The following is a 20,232-nucleotide window of genomic DNA, read 5'->3' as shown; positions in this document are numbered from 1 at the left end:
CCTATCCAAGTCTCCACCCATTTTGAATTCCTGTCATTTGAAGAGTAATTCCTTCCTTCCCAGACTACTGATCTTAATTAATGGTCTAAACTTGGGTTGGATAATTGCATTGTGTCATCAAGCTCCAGATTATTAGATATTATTTACAAGAAAAGCAGACCTCCAATTCCTCCCAGACTGAGGATGGAGGCGGCAAATTGAGTTTAGAGGGTTGCTGACCTTTAGACCCCGGTTGGCAGCAGGGGCAGCCCACACTCCTGGTCTTGAAAGCCACAGCAGGCTCTTATAATTGAGTTACTGCCAGGGATTCAGTAGGACTAATCCATCTATATGATTTCTTCGCCTGGTTTAATGCCATTAAGGAAACCGAATTAAGGTGCGGGTGGGGTTGAGGGGAAACAGATTTGCTACGTAAGACTCACTGTGTGTTGCCATGGCCAGGCTGAAATCTACAGTCTAATTAATGGATAATTCTGTGGATCAAGTCCTAGCAGCCACCCCAGTCCCTCAAGAAATTGTCCGGGCCCACGCTGATCACTACTTACAGAAAGGGCCATCCCTGGAATGGTTTCCTATGATGCCCTGGGGGCTGATTCCTGGATGCCTGTTGTCCCCTTTCATTGACTTTTTCTCCTTCCCCATTCGCCTCTGTACAATTTCTGAGCAGTTTTTCTTCTAGTATTTTCAGGGACTTTCCCTGGGTTTTGAAACAAATATGCCCAGGCGACTTGTCAATCCCACTTATTTCTCTCCAGCACCTGTCCCCTGCCTGGGGTTGGCTAATCTGGGCAGTTGGGACTCTTAGCGTCCAGTTTGCCAACTGGAGCCAACTGCTCTAGGAGGAGGGGCCAGCGTGTAGGGGTGGGAGGTTGCAGCCTCCAGGGTCAGTTTCACTCTCTGCCTTAGTGACACCCAGATCCCAGCGCGCCCTTCTCTCCTCTCGGAGAGTTCGGCTGTCTCAAGTTGGGTAGCTGGCCGGCGGCAAAGTCACCGATTCCGGGACTGAGATTCCACTGTTTGGTGCAGGTAGTTGCCAACAGCGGAGTCCCAAAAGTGTGGGTGACGACCAGCGCGGGCACAGGCAGCGCAGCCAGGAAGGCAGGCGCTGGGAGGAGAGGGAGTAACAGGGGCGGAGTGGGGGCGCCAGGCTCTGGTGTCCGCGGCGGATGCGGCGAGCCCGCTCGGGTGTCGACCGCGGGTCCTGCCTCTCCCGAGGGGCCGGGGAACGCCCGGGCGACACGCTCGCCCTCACTCCGCCGGGCTCGCCTGGGTTTTGCCAGCCACCGGCTGACGTCGGCGCGCCCCTGCCGAGCTCTCCTTTTACTACAGCCGGCAGGCGGCTTTGTGGGGCCCCGCCCTCGCCGGCCCCCGCCCCCCGCCCCCCGCGTGCCCACACCTTGCCGCTTATATAGAATGCGCCGCGGTGTTGATTCGCGGCTCTCTGGGACCCGAGAGTTCTTTGGAAGGAGAGCGCAAGCGAGGGAGCGGGCGAGCTCCGAGGGGGTGTGGGTGTAGGGAGAGAGCAGGTAAGGGTCGTCGGTTCCCGTTCCTCCGCTCGCGAGCAACTCAGGCCCCCCTTTTGACAAAATAATAGGAACCCGAAAATGGATTAAACAGAGAGAAAGAGGCGACCCTCCCCTTCCGATTCCCCGCGGGCGAGAAGCTGCTGGGCTCTGCGGTGTAACAGGCTCACACGTTGCTCATCACATGTTCAAACATTTCCCTTTCGGGAGGCTCGTTATTTTTAAGTGAATATTTTCGTCTTTGTTTTTATTTTTAAAAAACCTTCCTCGGGGTTTTATTTTGATTGAGTTGGCGGCCCGCAGCAGATTGAGAGAGGCGGGCGAAAGCGGCCCGCCGGTGCGCGGGCAGCCCACCCAGGCAACTCCAGGCGCGGCCCGCGCCGGCCGGCCAGCAGCTAGCGCAGAGCTCTGGGAGGCCGGCGGCGAAGCCGGGGAGTCCCGGCCGCGCCTCTCGGGCGCCCCGAGGGCTTCGAGTGCGGCTCTCCGCGGGCGGGCAAGAGCGGCGGGTACTGGGCGCGGAGGCAGCGCCGCACCCGCTTTGTCTCTTCACTTCTTGAGCGCAGCGAGCGAGCGGCTCCTCCCGCGGCCGGCCGCTCGGGCTTGCCGCGGCTCCTCCTTCACCCCTCTCTTTTCCTCCCCACTCTCCTGCAGGCGGCAGAGGCAGCGGTGGGGAAAAGCGGATTCCGCCCCGAGCCACACCGAGGAGAGCTTGCGGTCGCGACTTGCCGCCCTAAGCACTCTCCCAAGTCCAGCCCGCTCGGCGAGGACTTCAGTCTCCTGGGCGAACCTTGTCAAGCAAGCTGGGATCTATGAGTGGAAAGGTGACCAAGCCCAAAGAGGAGAAAGATGCTTCTAAGGGTAAGCCCGCCTGCCAAGTCCTCCTGCTTCCCTTCGCTAGGTTTCCCTCGACCCCTTGCTTGCGCGCCGCCCTCCGGCGGCTCTCATTCTCCCTCCTGGAGCCTAAGCTGCCCATGACCTCTGCGACCCAAGGCGAGAAAGGGGGGTCAGAGGCCTCTAGGGGGGGGGGTCTGGGTTTGCACTACTTTCCCTCCTTCCTGGCGGAATTGTCGCCCCTCGAGTGCCTCCAGCCTCCTCCACTACCCCACTGGACGCATGCTGGCGGCGCTGCGGCCAGACGAAGCTGCTGCAGCCCGGAGCGCCGAGAACCGCGCTGCCTGCTACCAGCCGACCGCCGGTCTGTGCGAGTGCGTGTGTGTGCGTGTGCGCGAGTGTGCATATGCGTGCTGCGCGAGTATAACATGGTGACATACTCAGGAATCTGCCCCGCTCTCAGAACCCAAGCTTGAACCCACCTTCAACCCCGTCTCCCCGCCCCCAATGCAAACAAAGAGCCTGGCCAAGACGCAGAACCCCTCCCCCCACGCTCCTTTTCCCCTCATCCCCCTACTCCCCAACTCCCTATCCATCCCACCCCCTGGGAAAGGCAGGAGCTTGCACCCTTCGACCCGCCGCGTGCAAAAGTGAGCAATTTCGGTGCCTTGGCGCCGCCCGCGCTGCGCAGCCTCGCCAAGCCCCGGGAGAACAAAGGCTGTTGTCCCCTTGCCACTAGTGCCCAGAAGGAGTGGGCCTCCGCTGGAGAAGGCAGTACCCTCCCTCATCTTGTTGGGGTTCAGCCACCTAGCCCAGGGCGCCCCACCTCAAGTCCCCTGTAGTGCGCGTCTCGGCCTGGGGCCATCCACCGGCGGGTTGGGGAGGCACAACAGAGCCGGGCTCAGGCTGGGGAGAACTCAGGCAAAGGAAGGGGCGTCCCTCCACCCCCACCAGTACTATCCAGTGCCTTGCCACCGATCAGGCTTAGCTCTGGAATGTAAACTGAAGACAGCCTTGGAGACCTGGGCGTGGAGAGAGGCACCGAGGGGGTGTGGAAGAGCAGTGGGTGCCTTAGGTGCAAGTGTCCCGAATGGCCACAGAGCAGACGCTGGCTGAAGTGGCCCTGAGGGCCCCAAGTACACCGAACCACTGTGATCCATGCCAAGTCCTTGCTTTGGAAGTGGGTTTGCAGCGGGGGAAGCCCCAGCTTTCGTTCATGGGGGCCTCAATTCCTCCCTAAGCCCTCGGGCCCCCTTCCCTCCCACTCCTTTCCCTATTCTTTTTCTCATCTCCTCCTTCTCGCCTCTCCCCATCTCTCAGAGCTTTCTTTCCCGGGAGATTCTAGGGCAGCGCCAGCCCTCCCCCGCGGAAAGTTGTCAAAGTCTTCAGCTCAGGGCCTTTATCCTTGTTTCTAAATGGAGCCGTTTCTCTTCCAACTAGGCAAAGGGTTTGAAGGAAGACTCCTTAAGTTTGTGGAGGGTTGTATCTGTTGTCCTAAGGGTCAGTGTTGCTGCTGGCCTCGCTCCAGTCCAGAATTCAGTGCCCATGAACCCATTCAGACACGTTGGCTGTGGTACACAAATTAATTGTAGCAGTAACTTAAGAAAGTTAGAACTGCTGGCATACATTTTCAGGGCTTTCTTGAGCATGCCATAATAATTAGGGCAGTTATGATAAAGGCAAATAACTTAAGGCTACTTAAGGAATGTGTGTGTGTGTGTGTGTGTGTGTGGTTTGGGGGGATCAAACCCAGGGCATCCAACATGCTAGGCAAGCATGCTCCCATTATACAGCTCTCCCCACCTCCTTAAGAGGTTTTATTTTTCACTGGCCCCAGAGAAGTGAATGCAATTAAAAATCCTACCACCTAATTGATCTTAGCAAGTCATTCCCTTGGGAACCTGGGGGTGTTTCACCTTTGTTTCTGGAACTTGAATTCCTGATTTCCATCAGGTGGTTACCTCAAGTTTCTTTCAGGCTACCTTTGAAGGATTCTGAAACCAAATTCATTCACAGAAAATAACTTGATGTTTTAGGAATATAATTTGCAGTTGTCCAGAATGTATTAACAAGTCTGGAAACATTGGGACAGGTTTCTGTAACTCAATAATGAAAATTTTACTAGGCATCCATCATGCATTTTCTTATGTTGACTCAACACATTTGAAATCATATAACTCTCCATAGGAATTGTGTAATTAGTGCTTGAAATTGTGGTTGTAATTAGAATAAATTAATTTCATAAGGCAACTTTTAAGAAGGGTGTTTACTTTCTTGAGGAGATGGGGATCTTCTTCCTGTTTGTTAGGAACAAAATCATCATTCAACCTTTCTGTTGGTTGTTGAATTTAGACCAGTTTCAAAATAGTGAATACATAGTCCTCATTAGTAATTTCTCCTTTCAAGTATGTGAAAAGACTTGTGACTGTTTTTTTTTTTTTTTTTTTGGTACTGGAGATTGAATCCAGGAGCCCTTTACCACTGAGCCACATCCCCAGCACTTTTTTATTTTTTATTTGAGACAGTCTCTAAGTGGCTGAGGACCTTGCTAATTAGCTGAGGTTCACCTTGAACTTGTGATATTCTTGTCTCAGCCTCCCAAGTTGCTGGGATTATAGGTATGTCACACCATGCCCACATTATGACTAAAATTTAAAGACTACTTTTTATGTTAGAGGTGGAAGATACTAGGACTGTTCATATTTTAGCCAATAAAGGGTATTTATATTGTCCATATTCATGAAGAGATTTGGTTATTTACAAATTTTCTATGTATAGGTCATACTTGAGTTTTTTTAAGCTGAAGTACTCATTAGCATATGTGATCAAACATTGAATAGATACTTCAAATAAATACACATTTAATTTTGAACAATGGTGTGACAAATAATTGAATCAAATCCAAGAAATTAAGTTTGAATGAATTTCATGATTTGGAGTTTACTGTTATTTTTAAATCCAACCTCCCACCCTAACAGTTAGGGCTTATGCCCACAGCCTATCATCACTAAATAGAGATTTTCATAGACTCCCATGTTTCTAGAGTTTCTAAAGCACATGTAGTGCTGGGCACAGTGGCACATGCTTGTAATCCCAGGGATTCAGGAAACTGAGGCAGGAGGAGTGCCAAATTCAAGGCCAGCATTAGCAACTTAGCAAGATCTGTCTCAAAGTAAGAAAAAAAAATAGAAAGGACTGGGGATGTAGCTCAGTGAAAGCACCCCTGTGTTCAATCCCCATATAAATATATTTATACATAAGCCTAAATACATATATACATACATAAAAATGAAGCACAGGTAATTAGAAAGTTATTTTGTACTGATGATTGTAATATGGCTTTTTTTTGTTGCTAGGGGATTGAACCCATGGGTGCTGTACCATTGAGCTATATCCTCAAACCTTTTTTTTTTTTATTTTGACACAGTTGCTTGCTAAGTTGCTGAGGCTGTCTTCGAACTTGAAATTATTCCTCAGCCTCCTGAGTTGCTGGGATTACAGGCACACATCACTGCCCAGCTGAAATGCGGGTTTGAGAGGATATAAATTGCTGATCATCTTTTAAAATTATCTTTTCAACTATTTGAGGTTAAGATCAGTGATGGACAATGATCTTTTTGATAACCTTTTCAATAATGTAGCTAGATAAGATTGACTGTTCCCTTTGGAAGAGGGGCAGGGATCTTGATTCTGTTTGAAACTATTAAAATGGTCTCTTGTACAGCCAGTAACCTTTTGTGTTTTAATTTATGCTTTGCATAAACTTAAAAATTGTCAGTTGTGTATGTAATTTGGGTCACACTGCTCTTGAACACGGGAATCCATTTCTAGTTCAGGGAAGATGAAAGCATAACATTCATTCATTCAAGCAGATATTGGCTTAGCTTTGTCTCACTTTTCTCTACCTTGTCACATGAGATCTTTTTAGCAGCCCTCCATTGGAAAAGCACTAGGTAAGGCTGTGTGTATTTACTGCAACTGTGCTTTTGTGGCACCAGAAAACTTGTAGCCTGCTATAGATAAAAGCAAATCTTTCTGGATGTTGTAAAAGTGCTAGGCAATTCTTGGTTTTAAATCTGGTCACTTGTTTTTTTGCTAGATGTTTGTGGAGTTGGGTATGTTTTCCAGAAATCCTTTCCTTTGTGCCTACCCCTAGAGCCAGCAGATCTAGGCAAGTTTCAAAGCTATGTGGGCTGTGGGTTCTCTTGGTGAGAAAGTGTTATCGTCAGAGCTGGGCTCATGCTGGCTGCTGGACGATGGAGGATAATTCCATGCATAGTCCAAGAGGCCAGCTACTTGCACAGCTGTTGCTTTAATGGATTGTGGTGCCCACATGCATTTATGTCCACGGCTCATTTTCTCTTCACTTCCTGGCCTTTTCCAATGGCTTCTGTACCTTACCTAAGAAGGACAGGGAGAGCATTGTGGTCAGGCATTCAGCATATCAAGGCTCAGAGTCCCAAATGCCATTCCCAAAGATCATCTTGGTCTTGGTGATTTACTATAATAAATGTCATGAAGTGTCTTTCTTAGACTTGGGCCAGGCAAAGCAGGTGTTTAGAGGTATTATTTTCTGGTAAGAAAGCATGTTGGTGACCTCTTATTAAAAAATAACAATCATAATCTATTACTTATGTAAGGGCTTGTTTTTTGATTTTGTCATCATGGACCAGTGGTTTTGTGGACAGTTGTCATAAGCCACATACTCTGTTCAATGCTGAAAGTGGTGATCACAGTCTCAGGGAGGGTAAACCTCTAATCACAAATATTAGCTTGTTCTTGGAGGATGGGTGTGGGAGATGGATGCACAATGTCCCTAGATCCTCTCTGTCATTATTATTTCTGTATGTATATACTTTCTTCATTGACATAGGCTGAAATTAGAAGAGGGAGCAAGAAGTACTAAGTTAGGGAGAAGAAACAGTACCCCTATCTTATCTTGAGGCATAAGAAGAAATAGTACCCCCTGGGGCTGGGGATGTGGCTCAAGCAGTAGCGTGCTCGCCTGGCATGCCTGCTGCCCGGGTTGGATCCTCAGCACCATATACAAACAAAGATGTTGTGTCCGCCGAAAACTAAAAAATAAATATTAAAATTCTCTCTATCTCTAAAAAAAAGAAAGAAAAAGAAATAGTACCCCTGTCTTATGTCTCAAGACCAGCTACTTATATCCCTATATTATCTTGAGGCATAAGGTAGGGGTCCTGTTTCTTTTCCCTAACTTAGTATTTCTTCATTTAAGTCAACTTGGAATATAGTTAAGTCACTAAAAAGGTGTACCCTAGGGAACCTGAAAGGGGTGAGGTTGGAGTGGGAATGGATATCAGATTGGGGCCTGAATGAGAAGTGGAAAGTGAGCTGTGGGGTAAAGGAAGGGGTTGAGGTTTGCGTCCATGGTGGGGCCACAGATGTATGGTGGCCTCGAAGATGGGCAGAGCTGGGGAGGGAATTGGAATCAGGGTCTGGGAAGTAAGCTGGAGGGCTGATTTGTAAGGCAGCAAATAAGGAGAGGAAACTGTTAGAGTTTCAGGTCTCTTTGCAGCTGTGCTGTTTTATGTCCAAATCAACTCCTCATTTTGGGAATTACAATCAACACAGAACAACCGGAATGTGTTGCAGCTCTTCAAATATATCCAATAAAAAGGCTTTTGAGTGTCTGTTTCATTATGGTTTATATTTTTGGAGTTGAGAAATTTGAAAGGAATGGAAAATAATTGCCAAGATTAAACAATTCAATGCAGAAAACACACATGAATTGAAAATACAGTGGGTGGAGGGGATCTTGTATATCTGTTACCACACTGAGCGTAACATAACCTTTGAAATGTAAAGGTTAGGCACAGAATATGGTTTTAATAATTAGTACAGAATACAAATGACTGCATACCTCATATTCTGTAGTCACAAATTTACATTTCCCTACTCAGAATACATATTATCACTGGGATTTATCAGCACAGGCTGGAAGAGTGGATTTCAGGTACATTGTCCTGTGTAACAGGGTTCATCTTTCTCAAATTGAAATGTAGGTTATCTACTTGTTATATACCAGTTTTAAAAATTTGATTGAATCTTATTTGTGCCATTTTTAAAAATATTTTTTTTAGTTGTCAATGGATTTTATTTTTATTTATTTTTATGTGGTGCTGAGAATTGAACCCAGTGCCTCACACTTGCTAGGCAAGTGCTCTACCACTGAGCCACAACCCCAGCCCTTGTGCCATTTTTTAACATGGCACTTTATCTCTTTGTTGAATGTCATGTATTGATGAAAAATTTCTTAGGGGTGAGGACTTCTAGGTAAATGTACTGATCTCCTAAAGAAAACAAAATAATATATAGAGTCATTATGACCACCATTCTAGCCCTGAAGTCCAGTTTCTCCTTGAATTGGTTGGGCATTGTTTTTTTTTTTTTTCTCTGCAAAGCAGTGTTTTTCATTTTTCCTGAAAGTGGGAAGCTTATATTAGAAAACAGTTAAATTCTTGGTTCTTGGGGAACGATCAAAATGTGGATTATTTTATTAAGAGAGCTAAGTTGTAATAAACATTAAGCCTAAATTACAATTACATTGTTAAGATTATTGGAAAGCAATTCTCATGCCATGGTCTTTGCCCTTTGAAGTTACTTTTAGCATTAATTTTCAAATGGAAATGGTATTGGCATTACTTGCTAATGACCTTCCCCACAGGCAGAGGGAAAAGGGTAATAGTTGTCCTTGCTAATTCTTTTAAATTTGGAAGTACTATTGGCTCCTATTGGTGTAAAGTTTTGGTTGACATTCTAGGGAGAGAGTAGGGCTAGCCTGAGCTGGGTCACTTGCCTGGTCTGCCTGCTGAGATATTAGATTCCATCTGGACAGTCACTATTTGGCCCACAAGAATTCCCATTGTGAATGTCTGTCCTTTTTAGATCATGTCAGTGGGGCCTAGGGAAAAAAAAAATTTGATGCAAAGAAGACCTGGACAGAGACAAAATTGAAAATAGTTAATTAAAAAATATAATATGGACTCAATTTCCCTTTTTGTAATCAAAGTTGACTACAGTAACATGCACACTTTTGAAGTTTTTTTTTTTTTTTTTTTTTTTTTTTTTTTTTTTTTTTTTGGTACTGGGTATTGAACCCAGAAGCAATTTATCACTGAGCTATATCCCCAGCCCTTTTTATTTTCAGACAGGGTCAAAGTTACTTAGGGCTTGGCTAAGTTGCTGAGGTTGGCTTTGAACTTATGATCCTCCTGTCTCAGCCTCCTTAGTCCTTGGAGTGCATTACTATGCCTGGCTTGAAGTATGCATCCTAATGAATTTTGGCAAATGTTCATACCCATGTAGTCAGTACCAGTGTCAAGATATAGAATCTTGTTACCCCAGAAAGTTTTCTCATATTTATTTCTAATCATTCCCCTGCTCAAAGGCAAACTATTTTGATTTATATTATTACAAATTAGTTTTGCCTGCTGTTGAATTTCATATAAATAGAACTATGTGGTATGCACTGTTTGGTTTTGGTCACCTAGTCACTTCCCCTTTCAGTGATACTTCCCCTATTGATATCTCTTTTTCTTGTCCTCTGGGTTCTTTGAGGACCCACTGTTCCCTACACTAGGGTACTTAATAGAGTTTTGTACCTGGATAGACTATAAGAAACAGTTGTTGAACAACTGAGATAAAGCAGGGAATCCCTTTAGGCATCAGTATGTTTTATTTATCATTTAGGATCAATAAGCAATATTCTCACCATTATTACAGTAGCTTCTGAATTGTTGAGAACTTTTATATATATAAAATTTAATCCTTATGATAACCAAATGAAATAATCATTAGTATATAGTACATGGACTTTGGAGATGAGAAAAGTTGAAGCCCAGAGAGACTTTAGATTTTATGAGGGTAGATTTTATGAGGTCACACAGCTAGTAGGTTGCAAATTACTAGCACAGTGCTTGGGTATTTTTTGGTAACCCATAAATGATCATTGAGAGCATGTGCCACTGCCATCAAAAGTCATTGGTCCTATGCTATGTGAACTTCCTGTTTTGTTGTCCTGTCAGAAAGCAGTGTGATGGAGAAAGGCTCTGTTGTGCCTCTTGGTGGCTTAATCTGATAAATGTCTGAGGGAAATGTTTATATTGGAACTGAGATGTAAAGTTTTAACCCAAATGAATCAATCATCAGTGGCTGACTTCTAAACACCTGGGTAAGTTAGGGAAGTAATTTTGGTTGGGATCCTAAAATAGATATTTTCTGAGCACTGACCGTATGCCAGGGGTTTGACATGAAATATCTCATGAAAACATTATAACAATTTATGGAGGATAGATATACATTCTACTCTTCCCATTTGACAGATGAAAAATCTGAGTCTCAGAAATGGAAGTAATCTTGAGGTCACTCAACTGCCAACATTGATAGAATGAGGATATGAGCCAAGTTTAATTGGCTACAAATCCAATTTCCTACTGTCTACCTAGACAACATAGTCAGTTCTTTTCAAATCCAGATTTGCAGAAAGATAAAACCACTTCCATTCACCAACATGGATATAAAGAAGAGTGTGCCCAAACATGCATTGTTACTCTAGGGTTGTCTGTGGTCTTGATTCAGCTGAACAAATCTCTGAACATTTCTTGTTTTACTTCTATACCAGGTTCTCTGCTAGGCCATAGAATACAGAGAAGAAAGAACCTGAGTCCTTTCAGAAGGTTTCCCTTTCCTTCCCCATTTGGCCTTGGACATTCCAACTTTTCCCTTTCCAATGGCATCTGACCTCATTTGACCATTGCTTGGAGTCTGCTACAGGGAATTGGCTATGTGACTGTGGCTTTCAAGATTTAAGTGTTTGTCAATTTGAAAACAATGGGACTTTTTTTCCAGAACTGTACCTGGAAGCTTGTTTCACTTCTTCTTAATTCACTGTTGTGTAAAACTCCACTTGTTTATTTTATTTTCCATTACATGGCATATGCTTTCAGTCTGTCTCTCATCAGAATCATATGTTTCATTTCCCTTCTCAACTCTATCCAGTTCTCCCTCCCTCTCTCCCTCTCTCTCCCCCCCCCCTTTTTTGTCAACAGATGTCTCTGGTTTTTATTAACCAAATGGGGTTCCTTTGGGTGTGCTGGGCTAATTGGAGGATCTTCATTTCAGGATTTTTTCCCCTAGATATATTAACTGTGAAAGAAAATCCCCCCACCTCCCTTAAAGTGTGGCTCCATGGAAGGAGCTTTTTGCTACTTTTTATATAACTCATTTTAAATGAAAAAATAAAAAAGTGCAAGCTTTATTTTTTATACTATTTATGCTGTCTTCAGTTAGATAATATTTCCAAAAATATATCTTGTTAACAGAGACACACGCCTTGAACCAGCATATTAATTATAGTTCTCAAAGTTGGGAATCATGTAGTGTTTCTCTGCTGTGGAAACCTATGTTTAACAGTTGTAATTAATAGTGATGGGTCTATTACATGGTTATAGGTAAGTTTAATAACAAACATGAAGTCCATTTCTATAAAATCCCTTTAAATAACATAGGTATCCTTTCTACTGCTCAGGAACTGAGGGTTAGTAAACAGCTCCAGTTCTTAAAATATTTATCTTGCTGTTAAAAGTAAAAGTAAACAACCTAAAGAAGGCAGGCTGAATGCAGTTCTTGAATCTGCCCATAGATATTTTCAGAATCTTCTTTCAACCATGACTTTGAAAGTATTGAGAATTGACCTGCTTATCTTGCCTTTGATTCTCTGTGTGTATGCTTGCCTCTCCCCTAGGGGGGTTTATTGAACATTAAGGCTTCCAGGAGCACTTGGATTTGCTCGTGGTGGTTTTCGGAGCTCTGGACACAACGTGAGCCAGTCTGGAAACAGGGCAGGGCGCTCCTTAGATGCTCTCATTCCAGGGAGCATTTGTTTTGCAACTAGCTGGGAACCGGACAGTCACGCAGAAAGGTCTGGTCAACCAATGTCCCTCAGTCACCATGTATCTGGCAGTCAGGTTTATTACAAACCTCAGTGTGCTCATTAGCCTCGTGATGTGGCAGCTGCCTAAAAAAGAAACACGGAAAAGTTGTGTCACCGAAGGTGAAACTTGGAGAGGAGCTGCGCGGCGCCTGGCATGACAAAGCTCCTTCCTGGCGGCAGCAGAGGGCTTTGCCCACTTGCCCTCGGAACCGTGGCGCGGCTGGCTGGTGTGCCGGCGCCTCTGAGGGAGCCATAAGACGGGCCCGGACTGGCTGTGCCGGTGGCTGCCTGCGGAGTGTGTGCAGGGAGAGTCGCGGTGCTCCTTGCGGCCTGCGGGCGGGCACCGCACCCCGCAGCCGGTGGGAGGCGATGTTCAGCCCTAAGATGGTGGTGGCCTCAGGGGGCGCGGAGTCAAGTAGCCCTGTTCTCCCAACACCTGATCCCCACCCACTGGACGCCTCAAAGGCAGACTACAGAAGGCAAAGATTGTAACCAGAGGCTTGAAGTCCCGGCTTGGTAAACACCAGAGCTTTGCCTTCTCTGTCTTCTGGTTAACGCTCATTTGGTTTTAGCTGTTCCAAAACAATCAAGGATGCATCTTGAGCAGAATGCTCAGGGCTGTTTGGAAATTTTTTGCACTTTTTTGTTGCTATGTTCCATTGCAATGCTTTTTGAGATTACAAAATAATGCATGCTTACCAGGGATAATATGGAATGCTGCAGAAGCATAGAGAAGAAAATGTTACCCAAGGTTTCACCCCCCTGATTAACATTTTGAGATTTTCCCTTTCAGACTTTTTTTCTCCGCATATTATAATAGACGCACAGACATGGATAATTATCTTTAAGTATGTGTGTGGAATCATGCAGAATATACTATATTCATTTTTTCCCAATAACATGTTGGGATGTTATTCTATGTTGTTAATCTGCACCATCATTTTTAGTGTGTGAACTGGGTGTGAATTTGGGTATAACAAAAGAGAGATGGTAATTTTGTGTCTGTGAACGTGACGTGTTTTTCTGCATTTCCTTGACATCATTATCACTGGGCCGCACAAGTGCTGTTAGTATTTTATAAAAGTATATATATGAATATGTGCATATGAGATACCTATATGCATGTATAAATCTGTAAATTCAAAATAACATGTAGACAACTATGCATATGTCTAAATAAATACATGACAAATGTGCTTAGAATAAATTCTGTAAGAATAAACACCAAGGGCCTTGGTTGTAGTTCAGTAGTAGAGCACTTGTGTAGCATAGAAGTTTCCTTCTATGGGTTCCATCTCTATCCCCGGTACCACAGCAAAATAAAACAAAACACTACACACACCAAAAGGGACCCTTAGTCAGTTGGATTAGAAAAAATATGCAGGTTTTATTATTATTTTCTATTTTGTCTTCGGGGGATATACATGACTACATTAACAATATACTCATATAAACAAAGTATTGCTTATTTTCTTCAGGCTGATTTTTCTGTTCCAGACCCCAATGTTTCTTGATCTGTATTGCCCTTATCATTTCTGCATTTTACAATCCTTCAAGTCCAAGCTATAATCTCAGTGACTCAAGAGGCTGACAAGAGAGGATCATAATAAATTCAAGGCCAGCCTCAGCAATTTAGTGAGATTCTTAGCAATTTACCAGTACCCTGTCTTAAAGTAAATAAAAAGGACTGGGAGCCAGGCTCCTGAGGCTGAGGCAGGAGGATCACAAGTTCAAAGGCAGCCTCAGCAATAGCAAGGTGCTAAGCAACTCAGTGAGACCCTGTCTCTAAATAAAATATGAAATAGGGCTGAGGATGTGGCTCAGTGGTCGAGTGCCCCTGAGTTCAATCCCTGGTATACCCCCCAAAAGAGGACTGGGGGTGTGGCTAAGTGGTAGAGGGTCCCTAGGTTCAATTCCTAGTACCATACACACAAAAATTTATTAAATCTTCTATGGGGCAGCTCCTACTTCAGACACTGAGAGTATAGCAGTGAACGAAACAGATAATAACCCTTGGCTTCATGGAGCTCGTATTTTATAAATTTGCTTCTGGAAACCAGACATTCAGTGTCTGAAGCACTCTGCTCTTTGTTGGTGGTGTGTCAAGTAGTGAGTGACTTGGTGTTCATCATAGTCATTGAGGTCCTGGCCCGATCAAACTATTAAGGAGGCAACCTGAATGGAGTTAGGCAGGGATTATTATCTGGCTCCAGGGACCACAAAATCATGGTGCTTGAATCCATGCAGATATCAACATTATCTCCCATCACATATATCTCCCACCATGAGAGTCTGATTCAATAGATGTGGGCAGGGGGCTTAGGAAGCCATCATTTTTATGAAGTGGTTCTAATGTACAGCTGTTTCAGGGACTTACTGCCCCTGAGCAGTATTTCTCAAACTTGCCTGAAGTTAAGAATCACCTTGAGTGTTTGCTTAAGAACAAAATACACCTCCCTCTGACTTCTGAATCAGAAATGTAAGAAGAGAGCCTGGTAATCCAAATTGTATAAAATATGTCTGGATGACTCTTATCAGGCAAGTTGGAGAATTTTTTTCCTAGAAACAATCACAGGACCCCTCGAAATAACACATAAATGAGACTTTTTTTGTGGTGAGCAATGTCCATAGCTTTCAACAGATTCTCAAGGGCATTAGTGACTCCAAAAATACACTTGCAGTGGATCCCTGAAGTCAAGGGCCAATGTTGTCATCAACTGTGTGTCTTGCTTTCTCAGTTTCCTCATGGGTTGAATGAACTGTTTGGAAGATTCCTTTCCTCCTTTTGGTGCCTCTTTTCTTTCTTATTGCTAATTTTGCCTCTATTCTTCCTCTTGCCTGCCCACTCTTTAGGGGAAAATGGAGATAGAAGAGAATTTCAAAACCTGCGCCCTTCTAGAGAGGGCAGGGCCTGGGGAGAGGAGGTAGTGCTAGGGATGCCCTTCAGAGCTGGCAATCCCAGCACAACTGTTAGGACAGTAGAAGTCATGCCTAAATATTTTGAGGCTTTTGGTAGCTTGAACCTCAGTGGATCCTAGCATAGAGGGACAAATTAATTTATCCACTTATCCTCAGTAAATCCGTATATGGTGAGATTTGGTGGGGCTACTTCTAAGAGATCATCTGATAGTCAAGAACAGGATGAGGTGAGGTGGTCAAGGGAATTTTCCTTCTTGGATATCCTTCCTGTGTCTGACAGTGGGCGGGAGATGTGGGTGGGAGAGTAAGGGTGAGGCCAGGACTAGGTGCATCCCCTACCTCTCCTTATCCTTCAGGTACCAAGGCGTGTTTTCTGTAATTGGTTCATGACCAATCAAGTACATTGACCTATTACTGCTAGTTACTTTGAGTTATAAATGTTTTTTTTTTTAATCTCTCTTATGGATTTGGGGGTTCAGGCAGTATAGAATGACCTGATTTGTATCACAAGAGCCTTTGGGACTTTGACAGATTTCACCATTTAAAAAACACCAGCTTCCTCCACCCCACTGGACATAAAAGCAACCTTTGAATTTATGATACAAAGAATATACTTTTAAAGGGCAGCATGCACAAAAAGGGAGGAAAAGGAAGTAAGGCAGTTCATCTTTTCTGAGGCCATTGTCTCCAGACAAGTGACAAAACTGAATACCTTGAAAAATCTTATATTGATTTTTTAGTGCAGAGGCATCTCCTCCCTAGGATCTGAAGAACCTAGTAAAAGATAATAAACTTGTTCCCCTGCCTTTTTGTGCCAGATTTGAGTTGCTTAGTTTACATGGCTAGAAGAAATGAGAGTAGTTGCTTTGCTGACAGTGAGATTTTGTCCATCTCTGGACCATATTCTGTAAGAGTGAGGCTCAGTTCATGAAAATCATATATATACAAACTGGACTTAAACGGTGAATGGGGAGTTAACTACCATTTTGTGAGTTATTGTTTTATGAAAAGGTTTTCTTTTAATAGCATCATCTATGGTGTACCTGAATGTCTCTTTAGGGATCAAGGACTACTTGATTAAAAATAAAGAAATAAAAACCAAGCCTAGAGGGCTCTTGTGGAAGTATTTAAGTTTCTTGCAATTCTAATTATAAACTGTTGCTCAGAATATCTGTTTTTGCTTCCCAGCTTCTTTTTTTAAAATTTTAATTACTTTAAATTTTTCTATAGTGGTAAAACATACATCATAAAATTTGCCATTTTAAAGTGTACAGTTCCATGGCATTAATTAAGTACATTCACATTGTTCTGCAGCCTTCAGCACCATTCTCCCGAGGTTAATTCTTAATCGTAGATTATAATGGCTGGAAGGGACCTTAATAATCATTTGGTCCAACCTTCTTATTTCAGAGAAGAATCAGGCCTCAGTCAGTGACCTGCCCAAAGTCATAACCCAAGGTAGTGCAGGAGCCTAGCCCAGCGTGCTTCTACTTTGACATACTGATAGATTCAAGCATGTGGTCTCCCTTCTTGATAGCAGGTTCAAGGACTGGCATAAATATTTAGGATGCTTTTCTGATTTTCATTTTTATCAAGCAAGCAACCATTTAGTGTTTAGAGCCGGAGACCTTTCAGACAACCTCTAGTCAAAATTCCTTATTTGAAACATTGAATCAATTTGCTATTTCTAAATCTAAATTAAAATACAAGAGCTTGCTAATATTATAATTTCTAAGATCCAGAAGAATTGTCCTCCAACCTTCCTTCCATTGACTCCATGTCATTCCATGGTTAAAACCAGGCCCTTTGTAGGTGGCTGTTATTAATAAGCTTTCCTTGGGATGTTTACAGTAACTGCTGTGACCTAAATCAGATTGCCTGCATTGTTTCTCCCTTACAAAAGCACCAGCAGTTTTTGAAAGTACATTCATTCCTGCTCATATCATTGTATTGACCCATGACTGAAAGAATTGAAGCAGCACTGTTTTTCTGATTTAGTAATTAGGTGAAGAGATCTTCATTAGATGTGGTAACTGTTTCTACACAAGTTACACATTTGTCTACCACAGTCACATTTTCTTGGAGTAGAGGTTTATGACAGTATACCAAGTACCACTGTAGCATAATCTTTGTTTTAAAAATTTTTTAGTTGTTGCTGGACCTTTATGTTGTTCATATTTATATGTGGTGTTGAGAATCAAACCTAGTGCCTCACACATGCTAGGCAAGAGCTCTACCACTGAGCCACAACCCCAGCCCAAGTGTAGATCTTAACTGATGGGAAAGTTGTTTTAACATACTTAATATATTTCCTCAATCTTCATTGTTAGCTTATTAAAATAACATGGTAGATAAAATGAAAGAAGAACTCGAACTTGTCAAGGACCTGGAGTATTGACATGCCAATCTAAATGACTTGCAAGTTTGACAATATGAGAAGAGAGAATAGGGTTTTCTTTGGTCCTCTTAGGTCTGTTTATTATTTGTTTCCTTTTGTGCAGCTTTTTGTAGAAATAAGATACTTCATCTGTGATTGCCTCCCTGACCCTTTATGCCTGCATTTGGAGTGGATTGTGCCTTTCTGTACCCTTTGCCATTTACTTCTATTTCCCTTTTGCTTTGTATGTCTCTCACTATACTATAAAGTTATTACACCCAGGGACCTTGACATTCATCTCTGGATTTCCAGTACCTAGGACAGCCTGTCCCATAAAGCAAATGAAACACATAAATGCTTGTTTGAATAGAAATTTGTCTCATTCTGTCATTTGGAAAAAATTAAATTCCTAGTTAGTCTTGGAACAATTTGACATTTTTATTTGTTTTTATCTGCTTTCATGTGCGAGACATGGCTTATGTTCAGGAGCACAAATTAGGTTTAAGTATGTGACAGTTAAGGGTTTTTTTCTTAACCCCTTTGTAGGGTGTGGGAAAAACATTTGTTGAACACTTGGCATGAAATATAGAAAATATTCGAGCCTGGATTTTAGTTTAGATTTGGGTAGGTTCCTCTGATGTTTTCACTATGCATTTTTCCTCCCATCCACCTCTGAAGGTGGTATGTATAGGCATTATGTGTGACTTGGGGTTGGACAGCTAGTGTGGTAAGTGCTGTATTTGTATTAGGGTACAGATTTCCCGCTCCATGTGTTGGCTCCTAAGCCTTGTTTTCCATGTTCCTTGCCTTCTTCTGAACCCACTCCTGCATCTTTATAAATTTCCAGAAATAGAAATCTCCCAAAGTGGACTCTGGTTTCTAGTAAAGGTGCTAGCAATGTTTAATTTATTCTGTTTCCCATTAGTGGGCAGAAAACCTGTGGATACATTTATTTTCAGGTGATAGACATTGGTTTAGCGACATATGTCTGAGAATCTGGACTCCATTCATTCAATGAGTATCAGCCATATGGCAGGCTCAATGCCAAGCACTGGGGAGACACTGGTGAGGAGAGAATCCCTGTTTATGCTCTTCTGAAAATGACCATGGGAGAAATAGGCAAAAAAGCAGTGCCCTGATGAGGGAGGATGGAGAGTTAGGGAAGTTTCAGGAAAGGGAGCTGATGCTCTCCTGTGATGGTAATATTGGGATTATTAATCTGACACTGGAAGGATGAGTAAGAGCTTGTCAGTTGATGAGGAGGAAGAAGAGAGTCCTGAAAAGTGGGAACAGCACACAAAAGGCTGGGAAATGAGCAAGAACATGGCTTACTTAAAGAACTGAAGGAAGTTCAATATTCCTAGAGGAATGAGTCACCTCAGTTACATACGTCCTTGCATATGCTGAATTATGCCACTCTTATTTCAGTGGAGAGTCTCATTGATTCCAGTTTGGAAGCAGGAATATATAAAACATACCATTTCCCCCCATGTATTAAAAGAAAGTTCCTGGCTAGGTATGGTAGTGCAAGCCGGTAATCCCAGGGATTTGGGAGACCGAAGCAGAAAGATTGTGAGTTTGAGGCCAGCCACAGCAACTTAGTGAAGCTCTACGCAACTTAGCAAAGACCTACGCAACTTAGCGAGAGACCCTGTCTCTAAATAAAACATAAAAAAGGCTGGGGAAGTGGCTCAGTGGTTAAGGTTAAACACCCCTGGGTTCAATTCCCTGAACCAAAAAAAAAAAAAAGGAAGTTCCCTAGTAGGAAGAGACGAGCAGCCTCAGCTTCAGTGCTCAGTGATAATATATAATGTACTTGTTTAAATGCTGATTGTGAACAAAACCTCAGATATACTTTTTAAATGAATAAAACTCATTAGATTTTAAATAGAGGCCATATTTTTTGCTGCTAAGATCAAAAGCCTTGGGCTTTTGTTGGTTATAGGCTCTACAATCAGGAATTCATTCATTCATATATATATATATATATATATATATATATATATGAATTTTTTTGTTTTTGTCTGCTTAGATGTTGCCACACAGAAATTTCTAGATAGTTTAATTCATTTCATTTATTCAATGAACATGTATTGGGTACAACAGGAGTGAGGGATAATCTCTAAGCTATTTGGAATATGGATTGTTTAGTATTAATACACAACTAGTCCAGAAAACTTCTTTAATCAGCTTAATTCTTACAAAAGTACATAGTTATATGTATGCTATTAGGAGGTCATGAATTTTTAAGTCAGAAAGACCATTGATATTTAACAGATAATACCATTCTTTATAGCTTGAGGTGTAGTCAGGCAGAACACAACTCATTTCTGACTTCATGTTCATCACTCATGTCATCTCTCAGCTTTGACTTCAGCACTTTCATGAAAGGCAGCATGCTTTCACAATATTTGCCTAGATGTTGCCATACAGAAATTTCTAGATAGTTCAATTCATGTAACAGGGGCTCTCAGGAAGCTGTACAGGCCCAGAGCAGGACAGTTAACTCAACCTTGAAGGAGCAAAGGCTCCCTGAGAAAAGGGATCCCCTTGCATCCCAGAAGTGAGTTAAGAGTTGGCCTGGCAAAGAGGAGGGGAAAACAGTTGCAAGCAGAGGGCACAGC

General features: G+C 43.1%; 1 protein-coding gene across 4 annotated transcripts in view; it reads left to right on the top strand.

Annotated features, from left to right (window-relative positions):
* Positions 1–888: 888 nt before the first annotated feature.
* The window catches only part of Fgf13 (fibroblast growth factor 13), a 516,319-nt gene continuing 496,975 nt past the window's right edge, over positions 889–20,232 (top strand). For 3 of the 4 annotated variants that reach the window (XM_058576057.1, XM_046435342.2, XM_058576055.1), the window contains exons 1-2: positions 1,397–1,526; positions 2,175–2,381. In XM_058576057.1, the coding sequence (XP_058432040.1) occupies positions 2,333–2,381 (49 nt within the window). In that variant the 5' untranslated portion in view covers positions 1,397–1,526; positions 2,175–2,332. Of the gene's footprint in view, positions 1,027–1,396; positions 1,527–2,174; positions 2,382–20,232 lie in introns of those variants that run through there. The other variant, XM_058576056.1, reaches the window with a different exon arrangement.

Source organism: Marmota monax, unplaced genomic scaffold, assembly GCF_021218885.2.
Source record: "Marmota monax isolate L192 unplaced genomic scaffold, Marmota_monax_Labrador192_F-V1.1 WCK01_AAM20220418_F8-fsc00261, whole genome shotgun sequence".
In the NCBI taxonomy this organism is placed as follows: Eukaryota; Metazoa; Chordata; class Mammalia; order Rodentia; family Sciuridae; genus Marmota; species Marmota monax.
Note: the sequence above shows the minus strand (reverse complement) of the source record. Positions and strands in the feature narration are given on the sequence as shown.